At 42.3% G+C, this 23,971-nt stretch overlaps 1 protein-coding gene and 1 long non-coding RNA gene across 9 annotated transcripts in view; one reads left to right on the plus strand and one right to left on the minus strand.

Annotated features, from left to right (window-relative positions):
- LOC310902499 overlaps positions 1-23,971 on the minus strand; it is a 64,070-nt gene that overhangs the window by 15,158 nt on the left and 24,941 nt on the right. For both annotated transcript variants that reach the window (XR_014586742.1, XR_014586743.1), the window contains exons 3-6: positions 18,479-18,651; positions 17,870-18,011; positions 11,232-11,274; positions 9,803-9,932 (exon numbers count right to left, since the gene is read on the minus strand). This is a non-coding gene — a long non-coding RNA (uncharacterized lncRNA). The remainder of the gene's footprint in view (positions 1-9,802; positions 9,933-11,231; positions 11,275-17,869; positions 18,012-18,478; positions 18,652-23,971) is intronic.
- On the plus strand, positions 4,098-18,006 carry TECTB (tectorin beta). 7 transcript variants are annotated; one of them, XM_083844094.1, is made up of 11 exons: positions 4,098-8,176; positions 9,022-9,150; positions 10,944-11,134; positions 11,616-11,758; positions 11,843-11,915; positions 13,413-13,516; positions 13,591-13,674; positions 14,261-14,423; positions 16,382-16,451; positions 17,386-17,418; positions 17,894-18,006. In XM_083844094.1, exons 2-11 carry the CDS (start codon positions 9,075-9,077, stop codon positions 17,944-17,946), a joined length of 990 nt encoding a protein of 329 aa, XP_083700220.1. In that variant the 5' UTR covers positions 4,098-8,176; positions 9,022-9,074; the 3' UTR covers positions 17,947-18,006. The 7 variants fall into 7 exon arrangements, with proteins under 7 accessions (XP_083700220.1, XP_083700222.1, XP_083700219.1 ...); XM_083844096.1 differs by having other exon boundaries at positions 9,062-9,150; XM_083844093.1 differs by having other exon boundaries at positions 4,098-8,172.

Genomic DNA, 23,971 nt, shown 5'->3' on the forward strand with positions numbered 1-23,971 from the left:
ACCTCATATCCAGAAAAAAATCAACAGAATCAGTAAAATGTATTTTTGCCTTTAAATTAGCTCAGGAACATAGGGTCAACTTCTAATTTTAGCTAATCCCAGAACAAACAAACTGCAGCAAAGCCTCCTGCGTCATCAACAGCCTAATCAATCTGGAGTCTTCAGCACAGCCTGTCCTAGAGAATTCAGTACTTGGAGCTATAGTGGGCTTCAGAGGAGAACAACTCCATGAATCCCTTGGAAGAGATCAGATTATTGTACTCCTGAGGGATTTTCATAGAAGAGAACTGCAGTGTCATGCTTTCTGGAATTGCTTGTGGGAAATATTACATGAATGCCTCTAGTGTATTATAAGTGCAAACATTTTGCAGATGAATGCAATGCTCTGTTCAACTAGTTTAGATTGAAATTGTGTCCTTCTGCAGAGTGCATGCTTTGTCCAATTACTTTGTCCAATACTAATCATTCTGTGAGCACTGTGAGCCACCTATCTCTACTACTGTAAAGCATGATGAATGGAAGGAATCATCTCAATGCATATATCATTGAGATACATGTGTGTGTTGGGTGCAATTTGAAGAAAACTATATCCTTTAGATGGTCTTTTCTATGCGAAGTCCCAGAAAGCAACCTTTTTGGAGGCTGAATGCATTAAAGGATATGTCTTGACAAACTGGGGAGAAAAATTTTGCTTACAGCATCTGAAGAGGAAAATCTACTGTGACATTCAACTGATGATGGAATTTGAGTAATCAAGTCATCGTTAAAAAGCTGTATGTCCCAGTTTGAAGAGTAAACTGACAAGCAGGGGGAGTTTGTCATCTCAGGTAGCAAAATAGCCTTTGTGATGAATGAGTCCTCTGTTCCAGAAGTCACGGCCTGACAGTTAAGGCAATCCTCCTGTAACTTCACAGAAAGGTTTTCTTATTCACAAGACAAACACATCCAAAGTTTGCTTGGATAGCTCCTCCTCCAAGCTGCTTACAGTTTGAACGACACAGGAAAAATAAAAGCAGCATGGCCTGCTCCAGAGCCCTACACTGAGCTTTGCCCTTCTCCAACTCATTTCCATTATCTGCAAAATAGCGATAATGGTACTAAGATCATGATAAGCATTATTATGATCACTTTACAAGCACAGCACAAGGTAATTAATACAGTTAAGTTAGATACATGTCGTTCTTGAAGCCACATAATTCCTTATAAGAAACAGATCTCTTCACAGCAAGAGAGACTGTCTCTGAGCATGATGCTATCAGCCCGATGAAAAATCACAAACTTAAAAATGGGGACAACACTAGTATAATGGATACAGTGTGCTAAGAAAGTAGGTCTAAGAATGAACTAGCAGGATTATGTAGCTTGGGAAATGAGAACTGTGATTCTAATCAGCAGCTGCTATTGAGAGAAGAGCAGAGGTTTTGCGCTGGATTTGAGAGGGCTGCGCTACAAAGATTATTTCATACAGAAAATGACTGAATCTTAACTCTTCAAAGGATAGGGGTTACAGTGAGCAGATTAACATGGACACTTCATATTTCTATACATATGAATGGTCAACTTCAAAGGAAAACACTGATAATTGTAAAGAAGGTGTTAGAAATATAACGTGTTTTGGGTCCTGTTTATTTGCACTCTGGCTTTTAGAGTTCCTGTTGGCTAGCATGACGAAAACTTGTAGCTTTATATTGCAGCTGAGATTTACAAAGCACACAGGCTCAGAAACTGAAGGAATAAATGAGAACCAAATCAAATATTGTCAGACTGGAGCTAAAGTAATGTTTTAATTAGTCATGCAAAACTTTCTGCATGACTAGAACTAGGCCTGCTTTTTCCTCATCAAAAATACTTATTTTTTTAAAGCAGATGCTCTTAGCTTTTCTGGCACCATAAATCTTCCCCGGTACTTTGGTGGAAGTTGGTCTCTTCCCATGAAAGCACATGCTACTCTCTAGCTGCTCCATCGTTTTTCAAGGGTCAGATTCTGTGTCACAGTGTGGTAGAAAAGAGGGCTGGAAGAGACCTGGAGAAGACGATCTAGTCTATTCAGCCTTCCCCAAACTCATTCCACACACCTCTCTCCTGTTGTATAATGAGATGTTTAGTAATTGGCACCAAATGTGTTAAAGGAGCTTTCTGTTCAGACTTTGTGAGCCACATGAATAGCGCTAATCAATTTCTAGAAACTATTTTTTTCCAGTCCTTCATGTGTGCAATCATATTCAGATCCCACAACGCAGCTTTGTAATTCAGCTGGCTGAGACAGCTGGAGCTAGGCTCTGCAGCTCAGCTAAGGCTGGAGGTGTTACAGAGGGAGCAGAGTACTTCAGGCTCCCAGGGCGATCCAGGTAGCAAATCCGAGGAGATCATTCCAGGCCTGGCAATGTGAGTGGATGGAGGCCATTCAAGTTTGGTGGTGCTTCAAGTCTTGTTATAATTCTGTGTTTCTCCTGCTTCTCAGATATCTTTATCAGTTTGCCTCTATGTTTTTCTTTGCCTTTTTATTTTTTCTTACTTAACCTAACTTACAGAACTCTTAACACTTTTTTTTTTTTTTTTAACATTTAGGGTCAGTTTCTCAGAGTTTAATGGGACTGCCACTGAGTGACACCAGAGGAGTGATTTGTCTTTAATATTTTCTTTAATGCCTCACTGCACTGCAGTCTTTTTTTTTTTTTTTTCCCCACTCCTTCTGTAGCAAAGCATGTAGACTGGGTGTGCAGCGTTATTTATGACCAGCCCATCATGGCCAGAAACCAGGCAGAAGATGAGACAATTACTACAGAGTCTCTCCAAGTTGCAGTGACATACCCCAACCCACGCTGAGAAACATGACATTACTGCAGCCTTCCCAGCACTGGTGGGATAATGTCCAGAAAAGAAAAGAGTATTACTGGAACAGGAAGAGCAATGGTTACTGTGTCAGAGCTAGCTGCCAACCTGAGAAAATTAAACTAATAAACGACACAAAGAGCCCATTTTGCCTTCTTTCCCACCTTCCACTAAAACCTTCCCCCTCGCCCCACGCCACCAAGAGATGAAGACTTGTTGCTGAGATAACAAGACCTGAAAGGCTTACAAGGTGTTATACAGCATGGCGTGGCTGGGATCCAAAAAAGCACTTAGGCACCTCAGAAGCCATTTAGGCTAAATTCAAGTATTTCCAGAACGCTATTCCCCGACAACATCATTCTCCTAAAACACAGTTAACCCACGTTTTCTCAACAGGGGGTGCCTGCAGCTCAGCTCTGGCACACACCGGGTGGCACAGCAGTGCTGCTTACAGCTGAGTCCAGCTGCCACAGACACTCTCCCTTTAAAGCATCCTGAAGAAGACAGGCCGGTGGGTCAGAGCCCTTGCCCCGGCCTGTGGGAGATCCAGATGCACTTCTCCTAGCCCGCAGAGCTCAAACTCCCATGTAGAAGCTAGCTTTGGGCTCTCGATGAACAACCTGAGGGTGCTGCGCCCACCACAGCAGATTCGGGCACACGTACGGCAGAGCACACAGGGCTGCTTCAGTTTCCAAGGCAAAATAAAAAACAAGCATCAAGCCAAGCAGAGCAGTGTGCCTAGGTCTCAGTCCAGACATCCACAACACCCAGCCCCACTTGAGACGCCCTTGTGTATCCTGCCTGGCCTCCATGTCCCACTTGAGTCTCCTACAGGTCCCGCAGCCCAGCTGCAGATATCTTGGCCACCTCACAGTGCCTGTTAACACACTACATGCCCAGTTTGGGCAAATGAATCAAACGCCTGGCAAGTTTAGGCACCTCCACGAGAGCGAGCAGCCCAAGCATGGCTGTGGCCTCACGTGATGGGTTAAGTCATCAGTTCCGGTCTCGCATGACCTGCTTTACATGTCTCATGCCTTCATTAAATCAAGCCCCAACCCCTTATCCTGAGCAGCTCTAAGACAGCCCGTAAAGAAACACGCCAAACAAAACACTTACCCACACAAAGGCTTCAAGGAAGTTCAGCTGGAAACCGGTGTTTTTTTCCAACAGTTGTGAATTCCAGGCAAAATGTTGCTGGAGAAGCTTCCAAAGAATTTTACTTTGAATTTGCTGCCAAGGCTAAACAGCAACAGGAACAGGCATTCAAATGAACATGAAATATGACTGTTTACTTAAGCCACAATTCTGTGCGCCCTGAGATTTGCTGTTGTGAATGTGTGTGCATGCACCGGACAGCAGAAATGTCCCAGGAATGCTTCTACAGCGGGGTGCCGGTGCTCACCCACACCCCAGGGAGTGCATGTACTGACAGCAGCAAGCACTACCTACCTCACCATGGCTATAGGTGATTCCAAAAAAAACTGATTCAGCGTTGCGTAGTTACACAGACAGGTGATACATAAGGAATTTTAGAGCAGAAGACTGTCTCTTCCGGTGGTCTTAACCTGCATTTCTGATTTTTATATGACTCCCTCTCCCACAGATGTGATTTCCTCTAATTTCCCCTGTCTCTGCTTTGATTTTGGGCAGTTCCTGCAGAATGTCAGCTACCTGAGGACTGCACAGTTCTATTATCTGCTCCCGAGCCTGAAACACCGTGTGAGAAGTGAGTGACCAACCACGTGCCATGAATAACTAAAGATTCAAAAGACATTTATTCTATAAAAGCAAAACAATGCTGGCATCCATAAGGTATTTATGACTCGGGGCTACAAGTCTACACAGCACAGCCCACTGTAGACTTAGGATCCCAGACAAGTTTGCCTGTACCAACCCAGTGCTGCATTTCCACGATATGATCCATTAACTCATAACAAGCACAGCACTAATGTAGCTACCGTGCCTCCAGACCCAGCAAGGATATCTCCACACTTGCAGTGTAAATGCACCCCTTCTCTCAGACTAAACTAAGCATGGGTGTGGTTGGAAACACCATCACCAATACATTGCTAGTTCTGGGCAAGTGCCGCCAGATTTCACTCCTCCTAGAGTTAGTGAACCCTCTCCACTGGTTCTCGTTACACTTTAAAGTCCTCCCATTTAGCTAAGGGGCTCTTCAGGTTCATTGTCTTCTCTAAAACCATTAAAATTGGATGTCACAATATCCCTTGCAGATTCAAACAGCAGAACCTCATTTTCTTCATGTAAGAACCAGACAGTAGATGTTCGCACGGCTTTCAATCACAAAGAGAGGAACAAAGCTAGAGAGACAAGCTGCCCTTGTAGGTGAAATTCACAATAAGGCCTTCATCTGCTCTTTGTCAAAATCTCTGCAGATGCTTAGATAGCTGAGATTATTCAATGGGCTTGGAAAGACTCAGGGAAACACAACAAACCTCAGTGGTCTCCTTTGCAATTTAATGGCTTCTCTTTTTCTGTGTATTCAATTACTGAGCGAAACCTAACCCTTCCCCAAGCCTTCACCTTTGATCAGAGCAGGTATCAAATGCTGTTTGGTTTAGGTACATTTTGTGCTTGTTTCTTATGCAAATGCAAACTGCTATAAACCAGCTGGCACCTCCGCCAAATTTGTTTCATGGACTTCAGTCTGTTTTCTACCTTTCACCTAAAAGGGGTATTATGTACATGGAGATTGTTTTTCCTGTGAGAAGATAACGAGAGATTTATTTTCTTTCAAAAATTATAAGATTAGATCCATCTTGGAGCATTTCCACTGAAACCTGTAGCATTACATCAAGGATTATTTAATTTCATTTTTTGATTAAAATTATCAGAACAAAGCTAATCTGCATTGAAAATGTTAGTATTGTGGTGAAGTTGGCTACTTACAGCATTTTTAGCAAGGTATTTACACTAAGCCTCATCAAGGTTAGCCAAATATCTTATGCTCCAAATCAGACATGCGTGGCCAGACCTCAGAGACCAAGTCCTACCCCGGGGCTGAGGCTGATCTCTTGAGCATGAAGAATCATTTTGGATAAAGCTATGAGGCCTTCCTCATGCACAACATCACAAGGAAAGACTTTCTCATGCAAGTCTTCCCCTTGTTTATGGGCTGTGTACACCTGCTAACAGAGTGGCTCATAATGTCTCACCAGTCCCCGGTTCCTAGTTCCAGACCAAATACACAGTAACACACACACACAAAACCAAGTGAATATTTACACAGCGTGTATTTAACCAGAGCTGGGATTTGAAAACCAAGTGTGGGCTTCAGTTCCTGCAGGAAGATTTGGGGTGAGGCTATAACACAGACACCTGGAGTCAAATTTTCCTGATTTTAGGATTTCTGATCAGGATAATTCCTAGTAAGATCAAACTAAATAATTTATGAGCTTCTGTTCTTGTTCAGTGGATTATTATTAATTCAATTAAAATAAAAGCAAACCCTGGCTGAGGCTGTTTATCCATATGCGCATCTTCAAGTAATCTCATTTAAATCAGCATGTGATGGCATGCAGGACCTGACTCACAGGAATAGTAGGAGCAGCCTATTTAACATGATGTCTTCTGTATTACAGCCCTTGTAAAGCTTCAAGTCTAGGTTCAAGTTTATTATCTGAAACTAAGCACAGAACATTATAGGCTTTAAACATTTTTATTTTTTTTTAGGACTTTGAATTAGTTTGCAAGAAGCAGAAGTGACCTTGATTACTTATAAACATTTTCATATCATGATAGATTCACCCTCACACCATCATTGCTGGGTGAGCATTAGCGTCCCTTATAATGTAAAGCATAGTTATAGACATGATTAACTACTGCCATCCAGCTTGCAACATTCCTCTTAGTCTGGATTTAGGGTAGTGAATGATCTCCTGGTGGTGGGCGCATAAATCTCAGCCCTTTCCTACACAGAGCACCCACAAGAGAGATGAAACCTCATTGTTCAGTACTTCAGGTTAAGATCAGAGCTGCTGCGGCCTTCTGTCCCACTCCCTCCTCCCTCAGAAACACCGGACTAGCGACAACTGGAACAGCTTTACTACTGCATGACACCCCAGATCCAAAAATTGCCTGGGAGAAGGCAGACTCACATCAAACCCTGCCAGAGATGAGGTGGAAGGAGGCTCCCTCCGCTGGGAGAACTCCACACAAGGAGGCACCAAAATCAGCTCTGACGAGCCCGTAGGACTGGGTGCCCCGGGGCAAGGTCAGCAAGATCCTCTGTGTTTTGTGACTCCGGTCAGAGATCGGAGCACAAATAGCTAACAGCACCTGGATCTGGGTGGATACACGCTACCCAAAGCATCGGCCATGCCGGTGTACATGGCAAGGCTCTTTTATGACCCAGGTTTTTTCTGCAGGCCTGTAAAACAGGAACAGCATACCCAAGTCCTTTTTCTGGGCCTGTCACTGTAAGCTAACACAAACAGGATGCAATAGGTCACATGAAAAATTTACCAGCTATGACTGTCATATGGCAAACATGACCAATGGTCATGTGGAGGGCAAACTGACAGGAGTTTTCTGTAGAGTGGTGAATTTTATACTGTAAAATAATGTAATCTTTAATATATAATTGTAATAAATATATACTTCTACAGTGTAATATTTAAGGTATGTTATAGAGTCCTATACAAATGTAGTATTATATATTATGCAGTGTACTTATAAATTATGATAGTCTTAAGGAAGGTCCTACCTAAACTCAGTACTTCAGATTACATGCCTGTGAATTTCTAGAAAAAAAAAATAGTTAAATGAGGTAACTCCAAAGGTGGTATACAATCTGATGAAATCACTTTTGTCCGCTTTCCGCTTGCACGGCACAAAACATTGACCTTGTCAATAAGCCATTCAAGACAGGCATCTAATTCCTATAAACATTTTCTTTCACTGAATTCTAAAAGACAGCCATGGTTTTTCTCTTACAGAAATTCTACATTTTCCTAATTAACGTATTAAAAATCTGTCAGTTATATGCCTTTAGCAGGTTTCTGCTCTGATATTTTCAAGATCTGTACAAAAAACATCATAGAAAATCTTAAAAAAAAATAATCAAATAGCAGCAATACAGCCCCATCTAAGGAAAAGGAACTGCTTTTCTATAACTTTTTTTTCCTCCCACACTGGACAATACTGGCGGGCTGAGATTTAACCAGAGATGGGCTCCTTTTACAAGATTGCTTATATAAAGCGAAGATAAGGCCAGGTGGGTTCATTTGAAAGAGGACATCTTGGGAAGAGCCGACAACGCAGCTACTGGAATAAGACCGCAATGAAAAGCTGAAATACTTAATTCCTTCCTCTCTCGTAGGTATTATACTTCATTTACTGTAGAATGCATAGCATTATAATTGGATGGAATTGTCACTGAAACGTAGTGTAAGAGCTTTTTATAAATATATATATTTAAAGAGGCTGAGTGAAAATGTTGAAATTGACTCCTTTTGCTGGAAATATTTAAACAGCGAGACTTTTTTTTTCTTTACTTAAATTATATTTGTTACATCTGGCACTCTGCTCAGTGATGTAGATATGAGGGCAGACACTGAAGAGTGTCTACAAAGGGAAAATACAAGAGCTCCAGTCCCAAGCCCACAGGCTGCTCTGTGCCAAAGTGTGCTTCTGCCTGCGGGAAACAGTTTGTAGGTCTGAGACCTGCAGTGGAACTGGAAATTACAGCTAAATATGATAATTCTGAAAACTCTAAGCTTAGCGGTAGAGGAGAAATTGCATCATTTACCAAAACTTATCTACATGAAGTTAATATTATATACATCAGGATAGCCATCAACACATAATAGTTTCGGCATTAAATTATTAGACACAGCATGTTTATTTTTGGCATTATATTTCTTCTAGTATTTTCTTTTTTTTAATCTCCCATTGTTTACATTTCATTTAGTTATTCTAAAGCCTTGGGTTAAGAATCAACAAGAACAAAGAAATCCTGGAATAATTCAAAGCCAACACTAAACTGAAATAATAAAATTGTCACAGTAGTGACACAGTGACCATAACAGCATTGGAAACATATGTCCTGTTGATGAAATTAGGTTGGATGACAGAATACCAGCAATGTTATTAATTTCTCTCTGTTTAAAAGTAGCTAGTTTAACAGTTCCAGGTCTGCACTGAATATACTTTTTTCCTTTCCAGTTTTAAAGACAATTTCAGCTTTTATTCCCTGTGTCCTCAGATCATTGCAAGAAATGGTGCCTAATACTATTTATCTGCTGGTCATCTTGGCTCAAGCTCTTGCAGGGCCCTGCACTCCGAATAAAGCAGGTAGAATAACTCAAGTCTCCTATGATCCTTCCTTGTAGCTGCCAAAAGGTCGTTTTCTATTTAAAACTGGTTTTCTTCAGAGAGTTAAACTGTTGGTTCCGGAGAGCTAATCCTTTTACATCTTTTAACGATTTGTTTCCAGTTAGCACAGTAAAGCAAGGTCCTAGCCCCACGGAGAATTAGGTATATGCTTAACTCTGCAATAACCAGTGTAAGAAGGCTAGGTGCGAGCAGAATTCAGGCATAAGAAGAGAAAGAAAACAGCAGAAATTAGAAATTGGCCACAATGGCCTAGGCTGGATGCTGCAGATCTTTGCTGCCCAAGATGGGCTTTAGTCCTGCTGACTGCAATCAAATGACTCGTGCTGAATGAATGTGCTGGGCTGAACTTCTGAATGCCACTGCTATATTAAAATAAAAATAATCATCATAATTGAAGCTAAGGCCCTAATTACATCCTGATTTCTGCCTTGAAACAAGAATGTTCTGGTGCCAGACAGACTTTCAATGCAGAATTCACTAAAATTAACAAGCATGCTTTTGAAATGTGTTGGAATATGCCTCAATATAGAGTCTTTGATTTGTGTGCGTGGCATGTGTCTATAAAACAGACTGGTGTACAATACTGCCAGTAATGTCAAGGTATACTTACATATTTGGCCCTCTATCCATTTGTTTCAGTGTCCTCACTTACACAAGCAGTTCCTCTGAGCTGCAGGACTTTCCGTAGCTGTGAAGCCACCAGCGACATAGATCTGACCACCAACACAAACAGAACTAGCCTGGATTTAATGAACAGAAAGGAGCAAGTTGTTAAGTTCCCTATTTGACTTTCCCTGTGCATTTCCTAAGCTTCTGCAGACAGAGAAAGGCTGAAAAATAATGCTTATATCATAAAAATGAAAGTGTCAGAAGCTTTAAAATACACAGTTGAATAATTCTGGACAGAGGTTCTCTTTTCTTTTTTTTTTTTTTTAAGGTAGTAATTAGTAGTCTTTCTCAATTTTCAGTTCACTAATGGTTAGTCAGTATTTGCCCTTTAAATTCACAAAAAACCCTCAAATTCACACTGCCTGATCCTTTGATAAAAGGCCCAACTCTTCTGGTATCACAAAGCAGTGTAAGTTATGATGTTGAATATTTGTGGTTGTTCTAGCAATAACCACATTAGGAAACAAGTCGTGGTGCCATTGTGCTATTAGCTACTGCTGTTAACAGAGCCAGGCTTTTCAGTTCATTTTTGTATCTTAGCTTTTAATGTGAAAATTGTAAAACTTCTGGTTGCATTGGCAGCGCAATGCTAGTGTAAGGAAAGAGCAGAACATGCTGTGGCCTAGACCAAACACCACTACAAAAAGATGCAAATTACTGAAGACTAACAAACTTCACCGATATTATTTCTACAATGTCAGTGGCGTTACACCAACAGAAGCCAGCTCTGCACCATAAGCTAACATGACAGATTTCAGTGCAGTAATTCTTCACCTCGTGTTTCTCAGCAGTCTCTTTGCTTCCTAATCAGCTATTCCAGAAAGATAAACGTACATGAATTTCTGTGTCGATTAGAAGGCAAAGGCAAAACTCCTTCAGGGAGGACTGAATTTAACAACCCCGAGGTCAGTTCTGTGTAGCGCATGCAGTCCCGGTTCCCTTGCTCCTCACAACAGGGGACCTTCCAGCACATGTTCCTTCCCACAGGAACTTAATCCCCATGGAAAGCAGATGTGCAGACCTGCTTCTTTGAAAGGAAAACACCCCTGAATGTCACTCCAGCTGTACTGTTTTCCTTTCAGATGTAATTCTGGTATACTGCTACCCTAGAACCATCATTACAAAAATTCCAGAGTGTCCTTATGGATGGGAGGTTAATCAGCTGGCACTTGGAGGCATTTGCTACAATGGGATCCACGATTCAGGATATTACCAATTCACAATCCCAGACCTGTCACCTAAAAACAAATCGTACTGTGGGACACAGTCAGAGGTAAGAATATCAAGGTCTAAAAGAGGTAAGACTATCATTTCTAAAAGGCAGCAACACAGCACAGCCCGAGCTGGACTCAGAAAGCAGCTGTACTCACTTGAAAGTGCCCGTTTGCTTCAGCTTGGAGTGGGCTTCAAGTCCTAAAGGGGAGAGAAAGTTCAGTATCAGGGCTCATTTAGATTTGGAAGAAGGAAGAATCAAATAGTCATGCTTTGCATCTGCAGGCAAAATACTCACAGACTTAGTGATAATAATCTGTGTGCTAGTCACCCATCTGCATGTGTCTTTACTAAACTGAACATATACATGTAGTAAGGTGTATATATATAAGAAGCACAGCATAGAAAGAGCTTAAAAAAAAAAAGTTTCCTTAGGGATAGTGTTTTGTCACCAGATTGAATCTTTACATTTCAACCTACCAGGTTGATCCTAGTGCCTCTAATGCTCACTATTAATTACATTTCTGTCTTACCATATACAGTTTAAGAACCCCGTTTATCACTTCTACAACTCCATTGTCTCCAATGACACCTCAGTGATTGTGAAGAGCCAGCCTGTGAATTACTCGTTCACCTGCACGTACAATGCCAACTACCTGGTGAACCAGGCTGCCTTTGACCAAAGGTAAGTCCTGGTCTGGGTGTGAGCATCACCCCTTTTTCAACACCATGTTTCACTCACGCAGAGCTGTGTTTGTTATATCCCTAGGGTGGCCACCGTCCACGTGAAAAATGGGAGCTCTGGCTCATTTGAAAGTCAGCTATCCCTCAACTTCTACTCTGTAAGTGCTCTTTGCCACCCAGCTTTTTACCTTCACCTTCCACAAATTTCAGCCTAAGAGCTGGAAAAAAGGGCTGCTGCTCCTGACTTTTGTGTGTCATGGAGTACATTATTAGCCTGTAACAGATAATTACAGCAGGGTTTGTACAGGTCCTTGTTTCTACTGATTAACGGGCATATAACTTCAACTGAACAGAGCAGACACATGCCAACTGTTCTTTTAATCCCTCCACATGAGGCAGCTTCTTTTGCTGAGAAGTACATTTCTTACATGCTGACAGGTTTTATACAAAAAAATAAAAACTTGTTTGTAGTCCAACTCAAAGAGCAGCATGCACCTGCAGGCACCACTGCTATGACATTGTCTCTGTAGATACAGAAAAGCTCCATGCATCTCTCTTGCAGTTTGCATCCTCTCATCTGACAGACATTTCATGTTCCCCCGAGATCTTTAGGTCATGCTGGAATTTTGTTCCCAGCATTTGTACCTGGATATCAAGCTGATCTTTTGAAACAGCCATCTCCTCCCCACAGCTCTGTTGTGCTGCTGGAGCAGCCAGCTCATGATCCTTCAGTCTTTTTTCCACCAAAGCACACTCAAAAGCACCAAAGCAGCCTCTCTATTTTAGCACAGGTAGAAAAACACAGCTAGAAACATAGTGAGTTAAACTGATAGGTCAGGTGTAGAGGGAGTATTGAGCACAAGGGGGATTGATGTTTCTCCCCTCACACGCTGCATTTAGGACACCAATTGATAGGGCATTAAACATTTTGGCAGCCCTTAGACGCTACATGAAAGCCCATGTGCTCTTGTTTTCTGACATATGGCATGCTGGTAGTATATAGTGGCAAGGTCCCGGGAGGTGCCCCAATGTTCCTGTGAACTCCTGACAGAATGACTGCAAAAATATTCGATAGGCAGTGAGCAATGAATCTCTGGTAGGTTTTTGTTGTTATTGTTTGCTTGCTTGCTGTTGTTGTTGCCAAATGATTGTTTTGTTCTAATGTCCATAGGGCTCCCAGGAGTCAAGGAGGGAGCAGCTGAACTGTGCATAGTACATTTTACCATTGAGAACATGAGCAGAACAAGCTCTGAAAGCCAATAGACCACTGTTTTGTTATTTTGTTCATATTTTGCTAGGGAGAAAATGTTAATTTCCACAAAATGATCTTTTTCTTTCGTGCACTATTCCAGGATCAACTCATTTTAATACAAGGACCAAGATGAGTTTTGTGACAGTACTTCTGTAATGACTCCTGTGCCAGCAGCTCAAATTGCAGGCTGAGAAATGCCTTGTTTTAAATACAACCTTGAGATTATTAAAAACTGTCTTAGGATTACAATACTCCTACTACTAAACACACATTTTGGAGCTTGCAGGCGATAAGGACCCAGACTTCTGGGTCTGTCCGTCCAGAGCTGTCTGAAGCTGCCACATGCCTTCGTTTCGCATGGTACTGGTAGCGTCTGATGTCTTTTTATTTTTCTCTTCCAAAGAATGCCAAGTTTTCAAGCATAAAAGAAGCCCCTTTTGTCGTTGAAACATCAGAAATCGGTTCTGACATATTTGCTGGAGTGGAAGCTAAGGGCTTAAGTGACAGGTAGGTAAGAAAGGAGAAACAATAAGTTGGCAATCAGGATGCTATGTGCTCATCTGATGCTTGTGCCTCCCCAGGTTCAAAGTAGTTCTCAACAACTGCTGGGCAACTCCCTCCTCGGAATATTTCTATCAGATCCACTGGCCTCTCATCACCAAGGGGTAGGTGCCGGTGGGGCCCGGGGAGCAGCTCTGCCTAGTCCTGCCCCAGGGACAACAGAAATGTGGGGGGCCATGAGAAGGCAACCCCTGGTGCTCGAGGCAGCAAGGGAAGGGTTGGTAGCTGTAACTGGCCTTCCAGCCATAGCCTTGTCCCCACTCTCTGCCGCCTTCCTCTGCCTACCAGCAGGCACCACGGTGAGTTCTCAGGCTGCTGGCACAGCCCCGTTTGCTCACTGGGGCCTGCTGCCCTCGGTGGCTGCCGTGGGCCTGAACCTGCAGCAGGCCCTGGGCCACCTGCAGTCACAAGAGGCTGGAAAGAAAGCAGGAGTGGAGACAATGCTTTGAGTGCTGGTTAAAAGGAGATGACTTGAGAATAGCTGGAAGGCTTTGCTAACCCTACAATGCTTGTTAATCAGCCAGATGCCAAAAGGTCTTGATTTCTGCAGGCCCAAACAGTCACCTCACACCGTGTCCTATTGCTCCCCAAGCATCTAAAAGCTGGGCAAACGCCTCCATCAGACCATCACCTCAGGACGTGATTATTCACAGGTCAGGGTCTGACACTGCTTCTTTACACACAACACAGGTGTGCCACGGACAACTCCATTCTTGTGCATGAGAATGGGAAAACAAGCCGGGCGACCTTCCAGTTTAATGCCTTCCGCTTCCGAAACATCCCCAAGCTGTCCAAGGTCTGGCTGCACTGCGAAACGCACGTCTGCGACAGTGAGAAGTTCTCCTGCCCCGTGGTAAGGCCTCCCTCTAAGATAAAATTTGCTAAATTTGGACAGAGGATGTCGAGAAGCTCCTGGGGTGGGGAGCCGGCTGCAGAGCTTGCATTAGATGGAGCCACCGCGAGGCGTTAACCTGAGTGGTAGGCTGTGCACCCTGATCCCTGTCATGCCACGGGCACTGCATGCCACGTTGGGCAATCTGTTTAAACGTGTTGGGAAATAGTGTAGCCATTTAAAACTTGGTTTTTGTCGATACGCCAGACGACACTCCTGTTTGACAATTAGCTATAGCTAAACAAAAGCATGAGAAAAAAAGGGAGAAAGTAGAGCACTTCCCATTTTACCAACTATCTCAGTGCGGAGGCTCAAAGCTCACCTCAGCTCAAACAAAACCTCCCAGTCCTCCTTCCTGTGGAAAGTCCCCTCTGCTATCCTGCAGCTCTGCAGTAAGCTCTGCTCAAAGCTGTGCTATTTTGCAGGAAATGTGCAAATTGTTAGTGGAGCAGGAACTGAGATCGCAGAGAGGTTTCTGTGGCCTTAGGTGGGAATGAGAGGAGAGATGCTGTGCAGTTATTTAGCATGGGGAGGGAGGTGTGCACCGACTGCACCAACTGATGCAAGGGTGAGGGTTATTAAAGGGTCTTTCTTTAAAGACTTTTTCACTTCCTTCAGTAAGTTGGGGCTTCACTGTTCTTTCTTTCACTAAATGAATATGTCTTTGCTAAAGTGAAGCTGAATTTTATGTAACCTGGAATGAAAGCCCAAAATACTCCTTTGCCCATATCCTGTCATTTCAGCAACAATTAATTCTTGCTGAAGAAGAGAAAACATCACTCCTGGTCAAGCCAACTTTTCTTTTTAAACCCCTTCTCAGTCCAGGAGCCACTATAAGAGGACAGTTTATTACCCAGCCTCAGCAGTAAGCAGGGGGGACTCATTTATGCAAAAGCTACAGACCTGATAGAAATGCATTGTTAGAAATTCCAAATTTCAAAGGCAAAAGAAAAATCGTTCAGCTTATGTTTTGTTGTTTGCTTTTAAAGATATTTTCAACTCTTTATCCAGCCACAGACCAGGATTTTTAAAAAACAAAAACAAACCAACCAAACAAACAACAATAAAAAAACAGTATTCTATATCTGATTTTCTGACATTACTTTCAAACATCTACATCACCCTTACAGGCACAGGGTGGAATTCCCTCCCTGCCCTCCAGGATAGGATAATTGCTCCATCAAGCAACCTCCACGGAGTCCACAGCCAACCCAAAAATGCAGCTGGTGGTCTGCTGCAATTAAGGCTGAACCAAGCAAGGCATAACCAGAATTATCACACACCAATTTTGTACAAAATGCTCACAGCTGGGGACTTGCAAAGGTCAGGGAATGGACAAGGACCTTTAAGCTCGAGAGCAATGCCTCCAATACAGACCTTGTCAGCTGTGACAGGAGTCATTAGAGCTGGGTATGAGATGATCTGTTTGGAAGGGTTTTGGTGCTTCACGCTCATACCCAGTGGGCAACAATTACACTTAGCAATAAACAACAACTGAAGTCTTCACAGAGGTCATGGGTTAAATAGATGGAGCTCAGCTACCCCCTTCCTTCTTGACAGGAGGTTTGTTTGTGGCAGCATGGAAAGGGCAGCTCAGGAGGAGTTATGATCAGCAAGCGGATGCCCATCTGCACTCTGCCACCTCACAGCTGAAAAGGGCACTTAGACTGACAGCCACCATAAAAGCTGTGGCACACTAAAATCCTTGTAAAATATGCAGTAAAAGCTCTTGAACCTCTCCTGCACTAAAATGTCCCAATTACAGAAAAAAAAACAGTCCCTAAAAAATATGCAGAAGAATTGACACAGATTTTACTTACTTGGTTGGAAGTATGAGAACTGGCTTTGGATATATATTTGGATATATTAATTTTGTATAATTCAACCATTATACACAGTTTTCTCTCTGATCTCTTGAGACTTGTGACAAACGAAAACAGCGCATGGAACAAACCGGAGGTGTTTTGGTGGCTGAGATCTCTGTCCGCAGTAAGTGGCCGGGTTACTGGGGTGTTTCTCGCTTTGGGAAGCAATGAACTGGGGAGCAGCCGGTGGCTTGCAGAGCAGGAGCAAGCACAGGGAGCAGAACGGTGAGAGCAGGAATCTTGAACAGAACTTGGTCTCTTCCAGGTTCGTAGCTCTGACAGAATAGCTCAGTGAAACTCTCCCCATTCACAAAGTGAGTAACTGCACCCATTTGGCATTAAAGATAAATGGCCAAACCACTTACGCACCAAGTTAGCAATGTAAACCCTGTTCACCCACGTTTGACCTCAGCAACAGCCTGGGCAAGCTCTGATGAATTGCACGTGAGTGGGAAAGAGGCCAGGCTTAGGAGCAGCAGGAAAGCTGCACCGAAGTTTTCTTTGCACAGCTAGTTGGTTCTTCAGCATAACCATAAATCTAGCTGATTAACCCCGCGTGCCTGTTGCTCCTCCTGCACAAATCGAACAGACATCAATTTTTCCCCTTACAAAGCAAAACCTTTTTCCTTGTAACTGCTGCCTCCTGGAGCCACCAGGAATTTCTCCCTGAGCGAGTTTAATTCTGCAATCCAGCACATCTTTTGAAACAAGTCCTTGGAACAAAGTATACCTTAATCAATGCTTTCACTAAAGCTCTTTATACTACTTTATCAACTGCATCCTCACCATCATGAAAGCCAATTTAAAATTAAAATGTATGTAGAGCAGCATTATTGCTATTCCTTATGTTAAACCAGTAAAACTCCATTAATTTTAAAAAAATAAAAGAATTGAGGAACCTTTTACAACTTCAGAGAGTAAAGCCAAGAGTAAGAAATACCCAGAATTTCAAAATGTTGCAAAAGTTATCTGTTCTGGTTTTACAAAGCACACTGGTGCACTTTGCCCTATTTTAAACATGCCATTCAAGTGTTATCTTTTTCTTTTATTTTACACAGGCAAAGGTTTATCCAGATTTTACACTCTCTCAGGTAAACAGCAAAATACAACAATTATTATATCAATCCCAAATAGAAATCCTGAGTGGCTCTGTCAACGTAAGACCCATAGCTTGAAGAAAGACCTGGTAATTTTTGTAAATCTGATAGAAAATATTTTAAAATCTTATATCTCAATGTTAGACATTTTGTTTTCCTCTCCTAGGCACATCCTTCACCCTGGACAATGAAATCATACCAATAACTTCCAATATTGAACATTAATTTATCTTAATTTTACACACACTTCCCAAAAAGGAACAAACACATTTCAGTGTGTTAACAGAGGTGTTTGGAAAGCAATTCTATCTGGGAGGGTTTGAAAAGCCTATTCAAAGCCTTTTTCCTAAAATCTGGTATGGTGACAGACCCATGTTAAGGCACGTAGTTACAATGGTAGGGACGGGCATAAAACAGGAAAGGTAAATAACAGTAAAATACTCACATTTAGTCTTCATTTCTCTTGCAGATATCATCTTCCATCTCCTCTTCACGATTGGATTTTGTGCCATTTTATTATAAAATGCAGCTTAGCTGTGTTTCTTTTCACAATCCTCTTTGGACCTGGACTTCTTTACTGAAGATGTCTATTTTACAGAGAAGAAATGAAAGTCACAAAAAATCCTTGTGCACCATTTCACCAGATAAATAAAGCATTCCATTAGCTTTGTGCCTCCAGTATCGGAGAACCCCAAAGCTGATTCACCTCTCTGAGATCTCTGCAGGCATTTTAACTAATGAAAACCCAATAGTTATGTATTTTATTCATGCCTCCTTTTAAAGAGCAGTGATGCCAACTCCATTTATTTTTATACAGAACATAGTGATATTGAAACTCAGCAATGTCCAATGCCAAATTTCCCTTCAGGGTCCCCCTTCTCTGTCAGCTTCAATGTGGCATCAAGCTCCCCTCTGGGTCTGCTCTTGCAAGGCCCTGAACACCTCAGCTTGATCTGTGGAACCTTCCAACATGACAAAAACTAACCTAACAGTTCGAAGATGGGGGAAAAGGGTGCCTTGTACGTAACAATAGTTAGAAGGTTGTTGGAATTACCTGACGTTTCTTTCCTGTTTCTCAGCACTGTCTGTATGGACTGGTTGGGGAAAGCAGAGCTCAGCACGTGCTGCAGTAGGCACAACACCATTGGGACTATGGTGTCTTGCTGACTGGACAGGCTTAGTGCTGAAGAGCTGCATGGTATGCATGCAAATTAAGCACATTCGAGGCTGGAAAACAAGGTAGTGAGCTTTAGGATACATCCCTGGAGATACAGCTAGTGTCAGGTATGACAGAGTCCGGGTGTTAGTTCTGTATCTGAAGTAATGAAAGCTATTAAATGCCATAAAGAACAAATCACCAGAAAGGGAAACCATGATTTCTAAAGTGCAACTAGTATCAGGACACAAAACAATTTCTCAGCAAGTCATGGTAGGTGCCTTACTTTCAGTAACTACTAAAACAATATTCATCAAAATTTCTGAAAATGTCAGGTAAGAAACATTTCTAGATCTTTTCCATGAAACTTTTGGGATCCTAAAGGTGACAGAGAGAATGACTACAGCTCTTACACCTCATTTTTGTTTTTTTTTTTTTTGGTCCCCATTAACAAACTCAGTGGGTGTACATGTGTCTGTACACACTGCAGCATAAGCACATTATAGAAATAGGCATCTAGGCACTGCTCAGCTACATCCCACAGTTTTTTTCTAGCCAGTTTCCTCTCTCCAACAGTCCAGACATGTCAAGGATGGCACAAATATACCTGCAGTGAACGGATCTGGGACAAAATGCCCAACACAAGGGGCTTACTCTGATCTAAAAAGCTACAGATTGGCTTAATCCCTAATATTCCCTTCTGCTAGATTATTTTTCTGAAAGGTCCCCAAAGCATTCATATCTTTTTCAAGCTGCTATTGAGAAATGCTTATCTATTCTCCCCTCTCCCCAATTCGGTTTTGAAAGATCTTGATGCCTGGTGAACACAGTGATGCTGCCTCAATCCCTCCCTGGTTTGAGGCAGTAAAGTGATGGTGGATCTCAGCAAGTCAGCCTTCTCAGAAATGGGAACCAGGAGAACCACAAACATTTTGAAGCAGCCATGTTAGCTGCTCTTTTGCCTTCTTGGGTTTTCTCTACTCCCGTTATCTCAGAACAGAGCAGACTGTTTTGAAAAGAGGAATATCCCTCTGTGAATGTCATTCTACTACATGGAAACCACCAGCATACGAAACACATACTGCTATAGGTTTTAGGGAGGAAATTTTCTAAATGGTTATATTAAATTAAGGTTTATCATCTCACTGTTCTTTCTGAAACCTCATTATTATGAAGATAATGCATAGCTAGAGTATGATTACATTACAGCCACACTTTTCAAATACACACAGATTCCTCTTACCAAGGACTTTATTTGCTCCTCTAGGTGTAATCTCAATGTATTTATAAAATATAAATGTATTTATAAAAATTGAGAACAACAAGGCTGTTTAGAAATTGAAATTATAGCAGATAGCATCCACACAACCTACAGAAAAATGGTCATTTCAGAAGTGCATTTAGTCGTTGCATACAACAGAGGGCACTCTCTTGACAGAATTGTCTGATTTAGACTGGAGTATAAAGGAGAACTAGATCTGTGACTGAAGCAATTCTGAGCAGCACAAGTGTCTACAGAAGAGCAGAGCTGTTGAATGTTTTGATCATCACCCAACATTTTGATCAGAGATGATGACCCTTCAGGTGCTTCTCCCCCATTTGGTGTTTTGCCTCCCTTTTTTCTCCCCACTAATACCCCAAATTTTAAAACACCCTACCCAGTGGCTTTACCTTTTCAAATTCTTGGACTTGGTGAATGATATTAACTCACTGGCTTCTTCTCGAAAGCTTATTTCTTTTGCCTGGCCTTTGCAACAGTCACTGTTCTCCCCGTCACAGCTATATTGTACAGAAAGTCTTGAGCTGAGTTTCCTTGCCAGGTTGATTAATTTTCTTCTTGATTATGCAATAAACGTTTCTCTGGAACAAACCTTGCATGATTGCAGCAGCTGCAAAGTGTGCCTCCAGATTCCCAGGCTGCCTCCCTGCCCACCGTGGGATGGAGCCTCTGGGCATACATACCTCCTGCATGCGTTACAGCACCACACTGAATGTGGTTCATGCAGCCAGCTAGCTGTGATTGCAGGACGGGCAAAGCCCTATCACCAATCCAAATCTGGATCACTATGTCCCTACAAGGATGGTTTCTTGCTAACAAATAAATTAATATAATAATACAGCTCCCAGAAGTGACTGCTAAAAGATCCATCTGCCCCAGAAGACAGCAACCCGTGAACAGGCTTCACCTCTGGAAGTGAGCCACTTACTGTTCCTTAAGGTAGCTCAAATTGTTCATCCTAAAGAGCTCGCATAAAAAATATGGACTATCATTCCCCTCATTTTTCCTAAGCAGCATATAGATTTACACTACTTATTTAGCTAAACAATATTTATGTTGCCAGTATTTGAAAATGCAGTGGTTGCAAAAGATTTTGGTGGAAACTAAAGCTTGGTAAGCTTAATTTCAGATGCGCTATAACACTGGATCTTTTTCATCTGGTGGGGCATGAAGACATTTGCCTTGATCTCGGCATCTGAAAATGCAACTTTAGGCTAATAACCAAGATGTAGGGAAAGAAAGGTTAGTTACAATGAACACAGATTATCTGTTTAGAACCCAACATTTCTTTATCCAAAGATTACAATTTGTTTTTGTCCTAAATCTTCCTCCTATTTGAATGACCTCTAATAGAACATAGGTTCTTACACGCTTCCTTTCTCACCGTGTGGGACTGTAATGCCGAAGCACAAGGCCACCAAGGTCGTGGCAGGAAGGAGAGCAATGAACACACACAGGTGTCAAGACAACAACAACACAGGTTGCAGCATGATAGCACTAGTACAGTGACACACATTTGCACAATACTTTGGTCATTAAATATAGGTCACTCTTCTCACTTGTGAATGGTAAACACCATTAACTTAGATGGCCTTGGACAGGCACTGCAGATGCAAATAACCATTATGAAGGTCTAACAGAAATTGCCAATGTAAGAATTGGTCATATTTAACAAAATGATCAGTAGTGCAAACCAGCAAGCATGCTACCTCTGCAAGCTGGTACTGTCCAGCCTTGATACTCTATACTTGGTGTCTTCAAAAAACAGTGCCATGGCATTATGATTGCTTCAACTCCTGCCACCTCAGGTCCTGCAGGGAGAAAGAAGGAAAAAGCTCCAAGACTGTCAAATCAAAATGGGTTATATTCAGGCATTATGCCTTATATACTGTGCTGGGATCCCACAATTTCAAATCCAAATTTGCAAATGAATCTTCAGTAGCTGGTATCAGAGGGCATGCAAATGATTCTTGTGCAGATCAGAGATGCCAGACTAGGTCTGACCTGATATGCCGACAGAGCACATCCCCTGCTAGCTTGGCCCTGAAAGGAGTGAAGCCCAACCAGGACTGCAAGCCTTTCTGGTAGGGGATTTCAACAGCAGCACACTGAGGTAAACATTGCCTACACTGCCTGAGCCAGCAATACATTGCACAATATTAATACAGGTAACGTTTCAGATCCAGACAGCATGTGTAGCTGTGTACGAACTCCCTGCTTTAATCCTAATTCAGACACCATCATCATCTCTTTATTCTGTAAACCTATGACATTTTGTTTAAATGCTCCAGGCAGGGACAAGAAAAAACCCTACTTATCTCATAATAGTACCATAAGAACCATGAATCAGTACATACAAAACACAGCTTAGTTCATTGTGTGTATGAGAAGTCAATCTCCTCACCCTATTCTGAAGACCAAATCTGTCCAAGTTATCTCCATCCAAAGGGCAGCTGTCATTCACAGGTGCAGAGGAAAAAATGAGTATTGATTGATTAGACCCTACAGCCATTTCACATAGCGTAACATCATGACCCCACAAAGGTCAAGTCCAATGACTTCAAAGAAAGAAATAACAAATCTTGCAGACAGGCAGTTAGGTACTACAGGGAGAGACTGGGTTCCTGAGGTGCCAGAGCTGCATTGTACCCTAAAGCATGGAGATCAGCATGCTTTCCAATACACTTTCTTTTGTTATTGGAAGAAAAGATAATTTCCATCTATTCTTTTTACCCTGTTCTTCAAAAGCAATTACATTAGACATGGTCCAGTTCTGAGAGAAATGTTGTTAAGTGTTCCTATCCAAAGCCCACCTGCAATACAAACAGCTCTTCTGTGGTGCAACCAGTCTGCAGTCTCCCCAGACTGGTTCCTACACTGTGCCTCCTCTCCTGCTAAATTTTCTCCTATCGTGGTTTCACCCACATTAACACTCTCCTCCCACAGGCTGGCTCCCCATGGGGGTTTACAGACCGTGACACAAAACAGCACTGGCGGGGATCCCACCCTGCTGCAAGTCAGTCTGCTTTCCTGCTTACACTCACCTGCTCTACTATTTGGAAAATAACATCAATATTTTTCTTCCGGGAATAAACTCAGTGACATACATCAACACTCTTCAGACAGATATTCAGGATGTGTATCATATTGATCTAATTTTTAAAAAGACAAATCACAGTAGGTAGCACAGACTTGTCAGTAACGTGGCCCTGAATTCTGTTTGGAGAAGATCTTGCAGGTTGAAATTGTGCTGTGCTTTTCCGTAAGCACATTCAGCAGCACCCAAATGATGCAGTACTGAGTGATGGGAATGGGGAATGTAGATCCTATTCCTTGGTGGGTGCTAAAGCTGAGGCCTAAAGTGAGGCCTTATCACTGTGAACCGTTTGCACAGCACTATAAATTTACACAGGGATAATAAGCCTTGATAAGGGCATTCTGAGTACTTCTCATTGTCTTAACGCCCAACACTTTCTATAGCACCTTTTCATGAAAACCTCAAAGTACTCTAAAAACAGTAACTAATCTCAAAGATTTATTTTTCCCTATACAAGCTGATAAAAACTGAGGCAGAAGAAATGAAGCGAGCAGGTCACGCGCAGCAGGGCGACAACTGAAATCCCTGCTCATCCCAGTCACGGCAAACGTCAGCTGAATAACAGAAATAGTCAAAGAAAAATACGTGGCCTGATCTGATGTCCGAGGTTGAAACATGAATTGAGAAAATTTACAAATTGTATTTTGTTTTTATTGGAAAGAGCAATTCCACACATACAGAAAATCAAGACAACAGATGGAAAAATTCCCATGTACCATTTACAAGGTATCTGGTGATCCCCAGTAACTAACCACAATGATCCATAGCAAACAAAAGGTAAAACTGAAAGGTTAGCCAGCCGGAAGGAAGTTCACCCCGACAGGTTTTACCTCGCACTTGCAATAGGTGTGTCCCCATGCCTCAGTGGTAGCAATCGCTCGCCCTGTGGTGTGCCCAGACCTCCGCCCCCGGCTCACCCCCAGCCAGACTCAGGCTGTTTACCCGTGTGAATGCCGATAATGCAGCCTCAGCTTCTCTCTGGGCACAGGGCCTATCTCAAAAGAAACCTCAGCAA

The sequence above is a fragment of the Anser anser genome (genome assembly GCF_964211835.1).
Source record: "Anser anser genome assembly, chromosome: 7".
Lineage (NCBI taxonomy): Eukaryota > Metazoa > Chordata > Aves > Anseriformes > Anatidae > Anser > Anser anser.